Source organism: Anolis carolinensis, chromosome 4 (assembly GCF_035594765.1).
Source record: "Anolis carolinensis isolate JA03-04 chromosome 4, rAnoCar3.1.pri, whole genome shotgun sequence".
NCBI classification, from domain to species: Eukaryota; Metazoa; Chordata; class Lepidosauria; order Squamata; family Dactyloidae; genus Anolis; species Anolis carolinensis.
This window is the reverse complement of record NC_085844.1, coordinates 105,632,062-105,642,708: the sequence shown is the minus strand read 5'-3', so window position 1 is coordinate 105,642,708 and position 10,647 is coordinate 105,632,062. Positions and strand designations below refer to the sequence as shown.

General features: G+C 45.2%; 1 protein-coding gene across 2 annotated transcripts; it reads left to right on the top strand.

The window, feature by feature from the left end:
• Window positions 1-2,329: 2,329 nt before the first annotated feature.
• LOC107983063 (uncharacterized) lies at window positions 2,330-8,087 on the top strand. 2 transcript variants are annotated; one of them, XM_062977605.1, is made up of 2 exons: window positions 2,330-3,031; window positions 3,155-5,592. In XM_062977605.1, exons 1-2 carry the CDS (start codon window positions 2,837-2,839, stop codon window positions 4,205-4,207), a joined length of 1,248 nt encoding a protein of 415 aa, XP_062833675.1. In that variant the 5' UTR covers window positions 2,330-2,836; the 3' UTR covers window positions 4,208-5,592. The 2 variants fall into 2 exon arrangements, with proteins under 2 accessions (XP_062833675.1, XP_062833674.1); XM_062977604.1 differs by having other exon boundaries at window positions 2,335-3,031; window positions 3,155-8,087.
• The last annotated feature ends 2,560 nt before the right edge of the window (window positions 8,088-10,647 follow it).

Sequence of the window (10,647 nt, the reverse complement as noted above, 5' to 3'; positions counted from 1 at the left end):
TGTCATAGAATAATGCAATTTGAAATCATTGGCGAAAAGGCTCAATGCTATGAATTCTGGGGGATTGTAGTTTGGTGAGGCACCAGCACTCTTTGGCAGAAAAAGCTAAAGATTTTGTAGAAATACAGCTGCCATGATTATGTAACATTGAGCTATAGCAAATAAAGGAGTGTCAAACTGCATTCATGTTACAATGTAGATAAATTAAAAGTGTGTTTTGCAATACCTAAGCACTCAAATCACACTGATTGTGCTTATCAAAGTATTTTATTTCACCTTCACGAGACACATAAGCACATACAAAGCATGCATCCCATACTTTGTATGCTATATTGTTTGGGACCCAATAACCTGTCAATCTTCTTTGGTGGAGTGTTCTTATCTCAGGAATGTTTGTCCCCCACTTATTTTGCTTTCAATTCATATTCATAGAATCATAGAATCATAAAATCATAGAACTGGAAGAGACCTTCCTGCCAAGAAGCAGGAAATTGTATTCAAAGCACCCCAGACAGATGGCCATCCAGCCTCTCCTTTAAAGCCTCCAAAGAAGGAGCCTCCACCACAATATGGGGCAGAGAATTCCAGTGCCAAACAGCTCTCACAGTGAGAAAGTTCTTCCTAATGTTCAGATTGAATCTCCTTTCCTGTAGTTTAAAGCCGCTGTTCCGCATCCTAGTCTCCAGGGCAGCAGAAAACAAGCTTGCTCTCTCCTCCCTGTGACTTCCCCTCATTTATACATGACTATCATCTCCACTCAGCGCTCTCTTCTGCAGGCTAAACATACCCAGCTCTTTCAGCTGCTCCTCGTATTGAAAATGTCGATTATCAAATAAAAACATAAATCTCAAATTTTCTTTTGCAGCATGAGAAAAGATATCCTGTTATAGCAGGAAACTAAATGAGCAAATAGCCAGCCACCATATGATTTCCCATAATTTGGGAGTCATGTTAAGAGAAAGTTGTCAAACTCATTATTTTGACCAGGAAGAGAAAACATTTCAAATTATTCTTGCTTCAATGCAAGAAAATGAGTATTTGCATCCCTACTTCAGATTCAGTTCTCAGCTTGGAACACATGTCAAAATACATTATTGTTGTTGTTGTTGTTGTTGTTTATTTATACCCCACTTTTTCTCTCCACAAGGAAACTCAAAAACAATGTGTAAATCAGATCTAATTTGCCAAATAGTCACTGTTGAATGTTTTTAGGTTGCATGTTTTTAGGTTGAATGTTTTTATGTTGAATGTTTTTATGATGAATGTTTTTTATATTGTGGAATGTTATTTTAAATTGTAAGTCGCTCGGAGCACTCTGGTGGAGAGCGACTAATTAAGAAATAAAGTGAAGTGAAGTGAAGTGAAATCTACAAATCTACACACATTAAAACAGAATTAAATATCAATGGGATTAAAGATTCACAGCTATAATTCATACAAACATATTTAAAACTAAAAGCCACAGCACTCCCTGTGTATAGTATGCATATTATGAAATAAAATACAGATATATATTCATATTGAAACATAGATATTTGCAGATATTTTTACAAAACTGCAGATTTATTTGGAACCAGGGCATGATGAATCTTTATACATCAAAATGGCAGAGGTAGAAAAGAGTCATGCTCATCCCTCCACAGTTCTAAGACCAGAGGGAGGAAAACAATCTGTAAAAAGAAGAAATTGTAAAGGGCAGAGTCCAAGAAACATAGCCAAACACATTTAGAAAATGACAAAAACTAAATATATCCATAACTCTTTTTGCAAACTTTTTTTTATCTCCCATACTTTTAAAATGGCATATTGGAATAAAGAACAATGGATATCCTTCCTCAATTGAGAACATAAATATGTCAAAAACTCACCCTTGTTTCTTGGCAGACTGCAATTTGGTTTTTATTAGTCTGTAAGGATAGTGGACTTTCCCCTAATGTAAAGAAGTTCCATTGTCTGAATTCTTTTGATCTATGCAGCATATAGGGACCTCCATTATATATCCCATCTTTTAATCTCATGCATCTTCACTGAGAGCACAAAGCATTTGGAAGTTCTTTATTCTAAGTCATATTCCGTTTCCCCTTTAGTGAGAATATCTAACTGTTTGTGGCAGATATATTACAGAGTCTTTATTAAACCCATCTGTTCAAATGCTTATTTGTCTCTCCTTTATGTGAAGACATTGTTTTAATAAACCATTTGGGGTGTATGTGTGAAGAAAACACATGCACACGCATACACACATAATTCATAACACCTTTATGTGGCTGTGTTTCCTCTTTCTTTATTTCAAAAGAAAAAAAAAGGTTTTTGTGCATAGACCTCTATCATCTCAAGGGTTTTTTTTTTTTGTAGAAGTACATCTATATGAAGAAGATAATGGAAACCTAGCTATTATTATGCAAGTCCTTCTTATTAAATTTATTGACAGTCATTGTAAAGCTATTGTCAGGGTGCAACAAAGAACAGCATCATCAAAGCTGGTCTTTTCGCAACCTGACTACAAGAGGACAGAGGAAGGAGACCATTTGGCAGGATAGGCTGATTTATGACAGGGTCTGGTTTTCAAACGTGGGAAAGGACCAAAGGAAAGGGAGGTGTGGATGGAGAAGGAGGAGGGGGGAGGCAACAACCCCATATACTGAGGGGAAAAGCGGAAGAGAGTCAGTAAAAGCTTTTGCAGTCATCTTGGCAAGGCGGATTCAATAAAGTTTTCCATTGCGACCAGCGGTGTGAGCCTATTTCTTGGGTCCTACACCTTCCAGGAGCGGACATTAAGCTTTTACTCCCTTTTTTTTCGGCTCATCCCGTGAGGAAAGGTCTCTCCGGTGAGAGCATGAACCCTGATGGAGGAGAAACCATGAAGGAATTCCTCTTCCTGGAAGAAGAACAGGCGAACCCTCGAGGTGCAGAGGAGTTGAGAGAGGAAAGGAACCCATCGCCCGCATTGAGCGAAGGGGGGACAGACCCCTCGGACCCGTCGTGGAAGCCGCTGACCTCCACCCAGTTACCCGCAGGCAGGGGAGTGACGGTGAGACGGAAGATCCAGATGGGAGGCGATTGGCAGCGAGACGGAGAGGGAGCCCCGGAGATGAGAAGGATGGAGAGGAGATTAGATGCGATGGAGAAAATGTTTGAAACTTTCTCTCGACAGATGGATCTGATGCAGCGGCAGGTAAACGAGTCCTGGAGGGCGACAGTCGAGCAACGGGAGCAGAGGAGAGGGCTGCCCGGGAGAGGCACTGAACCCCGTCCCTTTGCCGGGGAGGGTCCACAGGACTATGTGGATGAGATGCCTCAGCAGGGCACATCAGTTTTCCCCACGGGCCTGTCGGGAAGGAGCCAAATGCCTGGGAAGGGAGAATTTCGGGTGAAGTTCAACGGGGACCCCAAACAGCTGTCTTATTTCATTACAAACGTAAGACACTTCATGGAGGATTTTGGGGACCAATTCCCTTCAGAAAGCGCAAAAATCCACATGGTGGGGGCAAACTTGAAAGAAGCAGCTGCAGACTGGCTAATGCAGATGTATGATACTGGTGCCCGGGAGCTAGCCTGTCTGGAGGATTTCCTAAGAGCCCTCCGTGAGAGATTCGAAGACCCTTTGGCAGAGGAGAGGGCGAAGGCCCAACTCAAAAGGATATACCAGGGAGGAAGGACAGTGTCAGAATATGCCCTGGAATTTAAAGCCACAGCGGGGAAGATCAGGGACTGGTCCGACACCACCAAACTGGAATATTTCAGGGCTGGTTTACGCTCTGAGGTGCTCGAGTGGGCTTTACACAGAGGAAATCCAAGAGACTTGGAGGACTGGATTTTGCTAGCGGGGCGCGTGGAGGTGGACCAACAGCAAATCTCTCGTCGTCCAAGGGAGAGCAACAGAATCAAACCCCCGACAGCAGCAACACGGCGCTTCTCCCCTCGTCGCGGAAGGTCGACCAGCAGGGAGAGGAGAGCAGGGAGGGGGGCCTGCTTCGCTTGCGGCCGCGAGGGACATCGAGCGGCAGAGTGTCCGAAAGGGACAGGCGTGGAGACAAAAGGAGAGAGGCTTCACAGCCAGAAGCCACCCCACCAGAGCTCCAAACTAGCAAAAGGGAAAGCTGCCATGGCAACGGAAACGGCTTTAGCCCCAGGGCAGCTTCAGGCAGAAGAGATGGAGGAAGCGGAGGACCTGGAGTTACCGGGAAACGACTGGGATCTGTTTTGAACGCCCGGAAACAGATCGAACCACCAGAGGGCGACGGGGGTGAGTTGAGAAGAGTAAATTGTGACATTGTGAGAGTCAGAGTGAGGCTGTTGAACCCAGAGACAGGGATTCAGGTAGAGGCAGATGCTATGTTGGACTGTGGGTGCACGAGATGCCTAATTACTCCCGAACTAGCAAACAGGTTGGGGGTGGAGCCAAACCCACTAAAGACACCAGTAGTCTTCGCACAATTGGATGGAACCCCAGCATACGGAGTCCCAGTAACAGAAAAAACAGGGTTTTTAAGAATGACTATGGGTTCTCATGCTGAGACATTGCAATTTGTGATTTCAACAATGGCACATCAGCCAGTCATTTTGGGCGTTCCTTGGCTGAGATGGCAAAACCCTCAGATTGACTGGAAAAGGGAGACATTTACTTTCTGGGATGGAAATTGCAATTTTGAGAGTACCCCGAAAGACATAGAGGTACTGGAGCCAGAGGGGGCGATAGCAGCCACGTCACAGGGGGTACCATTGGAAAGTGTTCCCAGAGTCTACCATGAATTCGCAGAGGTGTTCAGTGAGAAGGAGTGTGACCAGTTGCCCCCTTATAGGAAGACGGACTGTGCAATTGAAATAGACCCCAATGCCAAACTACCTAAGCCAAAACTCTATGCAATGTCGGAACCAGAGAAAAGGGCACTCAGAGAATTTATTGACAAAAATATAGAGAGAGGCTTCATCTCAGTCCCCCATGGCAGCGCCAGTATTTTTCAGGCCAAAAGCAGACGGCCTAAGATTGGTCGTGGATTATAGAGGTCTTAACGCAATATCCACCACAAACCAATACCCGCTTCCCCTAATGTCAGAGATGTTGGCGCAATTGGGCGAGGCATGCATCTTTACCAAACTGGACTTGCGGGAGGCTTTTTATAGGATTCGAATCAAAGATGAAGACTGTTGGAAAACGGCTTTTAATTGTCACCTTGGGCAGTACCATTTTAAAGTTTTACCTTTTGGCTTGTGCGGAGGTCCAAAGGTGTTCATGCAGTTCATAAATGAGACCTTTCGTGACATGCTATATAAGGGGGTTATTATATATCTCGATGACATTCTTTTGTACAGTAAATCACTGTCTGAACACATTAGGCTGACTCGAGAAGTCTTGCGGAGATTAAAGGAGAATCAGCTTTATGCTAAACTCTCCAAGTGTGAATTCCACAAAACGGAGTTAGACTACTTGGGGTTCCGCATTTCCACAAAAGGCATAGCTATGGACCCCGCCAAGGTGCAGGATGTATTGGCGTGGGAGCCTCCAAGGACTCGAAGACAGCTGCAGGGATTCCTAGGCTTTGCAAATTTCTATAGACAGTTCATCAAAGACTTTGCCAAGCTGTCTCTGCCTTTGACAGAATTACTAAAGACTAAGGGAGTGGGGGAGACTCGGAAGACGAAGACGCCGGGTGCGAAGCTGAACTGGACGCCTGAGTGCCAAGAGGCGTTTGAGGAATTAAAAAGGAGGTTCACAAGTCAACCCATATTAGTTCATGCCCAACGGGACAAACCTTTCGTGGTTCATTGTGATGCATCAGAGGCGGCCTATGGAGCAATACTGTTGCAGGCCGATGATGAGGGTGCTCTAAGACCGTGTGCTTATTTATCAAGAAAGTTCACGGAAACGGAACGGAATTGGCGGGTGTGGGAGAAGGAGGCCTTCGCAGTGAAGGCTGCCCTATCCCATTGGAGGCATTTCTTGGAGGGAACCGAGGCCCAATTTGAGGTATGGACTGATCACAAGAATCTGCAAGCTTTACGTACCCCTCAAAGGCTGAATGCAAAACAACTGCGATGGGCACAGTTCTTTAACCGTTTCAATTTTAAGCTGAAGTTCTTTCCGGGGACCCAGAACAGGATGGCAGATGCCCTATCTCGAATGCCCGATGCAAACTATTCGGCCCTGGGGGAAGTCGGAACTGTGTTCACGAAAGAACAGCTGGGTTTGATGGTGCAGACAAGGGCAACAGCGAAGGAAAAGCCCCCACCTAGTGGTCAACCACACGAACTGTCCCAGGAATTGAGGCTAGCTGCAGATGCAGACCCCTGGCTCCAGTCTCATAGGGATGAACTGTCTCAAACAGGGGGATTGTGGACTCACGGTTCCAAATACTATGTACCGGAGGAACTTCGGGGGAGGGTGCTGGCCCAAGCACACGACTCCAAGCTCGCTGGTCATTTTGGGTTTACAAAAACTCTGAAACTGTTGAATAGACAATTCTGGTGGCCAACCATACGCAAGGATGTAAAGGGTTATTTGCAGGAATGCCCAGTGTGCGCTATGGCAAAACAAAAGGTGGGCAGACCGGAAGGATTGTTGCAATCAGTAGCAGACCCCTCGAGACCATGGACGGATATAGCTATGGACTTTGTGGTAGACCTGCCCAACAGCAACGGTTTCAACACAATCTGGACTATAATTGACCTGTTCTCCAAACAAGCTCACTTCGTGGCCCTTAAGAGACTTCCAACGGCACCCGAGTTGGCCAAATTGTTTCTGCAACACGTGTTCCGCCTGCACGGGTGTCCCAAGCGGATCATAAGTGACAGGGGCTCTCAGTTCACATCGAGGTTTTGGAAGTCTTTCCTGGGTATTTTAGGAACTGAAAGGGCCCTGAGCACAGCCTTCCATCCAGAAACAGACGGAGCCACCGAACGGGTTCAGAAGACCCTTCAGCAGTTCCTCCGTTGCTACAGCACGTACCAGCAAGATCAATGGTCCTCGATGCTACCACTTGCCGAATATTGCATTAACAATTCGGATCACGCGTCCACTGGGGTCTCTCCGTTTAAAGTTGTGAACGGCAGAGATTTTCCGCCATTCCCCGCACTGCAAAAGGAGTTGCCTTCTCACGAGAAGCCAGGGAACTGGGGCGAGAAGATCGCTGCCGCTTGGCCTTCAGTTCAGGAGGCCTTGCGCACCGCCAAAGTGGATTACAAGAAATATGCAGATAGAAAGAGAACAGCACCACCGGACTACAAAGTGGGGGAGTTAGTGTACTTGTCGACAAAGCACCTGAAATCCACACAACCATCCCGGAAGCTGAGCCCACGATATGTTGGTCCCTTTCCCATTTCGGCCGTTGTGAACCCAGTGACAGTACGGTTACAATTGCCTCATAGATGGCGCAAGGTGCACCCAGTGTTTCACGTTAGCCTGCTGAAACCAGCGCCAAACACTCACAGATGGAGTAAACCGGGGGCAGATCCGGTCCCCATTATGGTGGGGGCACACACCCATTTTGAAATCAAGGATATCCTGGACTCCAAGAAGTCTCGGGGGAAACTGTACTACTTGGTCCAATGGTCTTCACAGACCTTACACCCGGAATGGGTAGCAGCAGAGCATGTTAAAGCCCCGAAGTTGAGAAAACAGTTTCACACAAAGTTTCCCCATAAACCTGGACCATGATCCCGAAAAGGGGGGGGGTTGGACTCTCTCTCTCCTTCTTCTTTCCTTCTCCTGGCTTATTCTGCTGCTGTTGTTCTTAGATTGTCGGAACTTTGTCTCTCCCCGCAGGGTCGTCGTCCGAAGGGGGGAGTCATGTCAGGGTGCAACAAAGAACAGCATCATCAAAGCTGGTCTTTTCGCAACCTGACTACAAGAGGACAGAGGAAGGAGACCATTTGGCAGGATAGGCTGATTTATGACAGGGTCTGGTTTTCAAACGTGGGAAAGGACCAAAGGAAAGGGAGGTGTGGATGGAGAAGGAGGAGGGGGAAGGCAACAACCCCATATACTGAGGGGAAAAGCGGAAGAGAGTCAGTAAAAGCTTTTGCAGTCATCTTGGCAAGGCGGATTCAATAAAGTTTTCCATTGCGACCAGAGGTGTGAGCCTATTTCTTGGGTCCTACACCTTCCAGGAGCGGACAGCTATAAAGTGATCTCACATTATGACTATTGTGTGTGAGGGTGCTTCCAGACACCCCAAAATCTATGCCAAAGTGGGTTTAAAAACCCACTTTGGCATGGATTCCTCTCCCTACTCCCCCACACTTTCTGGGGTGTGTGTGGCTAGTACGTGCCATCCAAATTAAAATTGGAATGCCATGCAGCCACCCCAAAGCCTTCTAATCTCCCCCTAAAAAAAAAAAGTACAACCTACCTCGCCACTATAACTTTTCTCTTCTCATCCTCCTGGTGCAAGGAAATGATATGCCAGAAGATGTATGTGTGTGTGTGTGTGTGGGGGGGGGGCAAGAGGGAAACCTTGATTTGTTCCAAATTAATTTGTTTTTACCAGAGGTGTCATTTGGACATCTCCAGTAACAACCCAGACAAGTCCCGGGACATGGGCGTGTCTGAATGGGACCTGAGAAAAAGAGACAAGAGTTCACCGACACTTACAAAATCTAGGACCAGACAATACTCTGGATAGTTCCCAGAAATAGTCACACACTCAGTGTTTGTTCAGCTAACTGAAATTGGTTCAGCCCAACTCATCGTCATTAGGCCTTTCCTGTTGCTGTCACTGCTGCTAAACAGCCACAAAGCTCCAAAGAGCTCCTGGCTATTACAAGGTGCCTTTGCTGACATTATCAAAAGCACCCACATGACCAGGGAGAAGGCAGGTGCCCCTTTTTTCACACTGGCTGTATGGGCCGTGCTAGCACAATGGGTAAACCACCAGCTATAGAAGATCCTGCCGACTGGAAGGTTGGCAGTTCAAGCCTGGGTCGGGGTGAGCTCCCACTGTCAGCCCAGCTTCTGCTCACCAAGAAGTTCGAAAACAACAATGTAAGTAAATAGGTACCGCTTTGGTGGGGAGGTAAAAAGCACCCTGGAAAACATGCCGGCAAAAATCCGACCAGGAAAAGTATCCATGGATGACAAGCACCTCAGCGTGGAAAATGAAAGCAATTGCACTCTCCATGGCTGAGTCGAGCACAGCCGGATGCTGGAGATGAAAAGAGGGAAGCCTTGCCTCTATTTATGTACTGTCCGTCTTTATCAATTGTATAACTGCATTGAATGCTTGTCATATATGTACTTGTAAGCTGATCTGAGTCCCCTCGATTATTATTATTATTATTATTATTATTATTATTATTATTATTATTATTATTATTTATCGATTTTTTTTTTGTTGAAATCAGAAAAGGTGCCTGGCAACAGTCAGGAGCTCTCTGGAGCTCTGTGGCCATCTGCCACAGCAATATATGGCAACATGAGTTCAGTCCACCCGTTTCTCTGCAAAACTCCCAACTTTGCTGAATGTGAAGTTAAACTGATTCAGATCTGTTTTTTCTGTGTTAAGGCCTGTAAAACTCTAGATATGGTTTGAATATCCAGGAGCCTCTGGTCCACTTTGAGTTTTAGGGCTAATGTAGACTAGCCCAGAGCTTGTGGAATTGAATGAGAATTTAATTTTATCCAGAGTCAGAATTTGTCAGTGCTATAACTGGCTTTCACCTGCATTATTAAATTTCAGCTTGCAATTAAAATTCCATGTAAAATTAAAAGGTTAGATGGACACAGATCACATTAACTTTTCTAAGACACATGCTTAGCATTCCTGATTTTAATAAAGCATAATGACTTGAAAGGCAGTTGACTACCATATACATTGCATGAGGAGGTTATGGTAGTAAAAGCAGAGCAAAAGTGTGACTCATATTGCAAAAGTGTATCTCTTTCCTAACAGCCTTTGTGAAGGTGTCATGAGCCAAAATATTCTGTCTCACTTTTTTTTTCCATCTGCTAAAATCCTCTATGTTAGCTGGTTCTGCCAACCAGGCAAGTCACAATCTCTGCCGGATCTATTATCAGCTTTAAGAATATCCCACATTGTTCTATATAGTAATAGTTTGTGATGACTGAAATCAGTTACAGTTTCATTGCAGGCTACATGCTCACACACAAAAATCAATCAATCTTGGTGTATCTCCGAGATGTCATGTTAAAAACCCTTCTTTGCCCGAATGATTTCACTGTGGGGTTTAGCAAAAGAAATGCTTGCACTGGAGAGGCCTGCAGAAAAACAGCCAGTTCAAAAACGAGAAGAGGGGAGAGGGGTGAAATATATGAGAGAATCAAGGTCATGACAGAATAAGAGAAATCCAAATAGGAAGAGATTAGCTCCTAAAGTTTATCCTTTTTTTTGCAGTTGGCAAAATCCTCTGCAGATATAACTCTGGGACTTTCAATAGAGGCAGCTTCTCATTCTCTTTTCTTTTTTAAAATAGATTTCTCATTTGTGCAACCTTTTGTGAGTTCCACATTTAAACCCCCAACCACAAGTAATACAAAATGGATTAAGACAGGATTACAAGAAATGTGGAAAACCACACTACGTTTCCAGTTTCCCCTTTCTGCTCTATTTTAAGGACTAGCTTTGAGACCAAGTTCATGCCTATAGTCAAAGATGTCTTTGATGTAGAGCCACATGCCAACATTGCTGTCAA

Excerpts from the sequence above, each read along its gene's own strand:
- LOC107983063 (XM_062977604.1), top strand. The coding sequence starts at position 4,943 with ATGGCAGCGCCAGTATTTTTCAGGCCAAAAGCAGACGGCCTAAGATTG.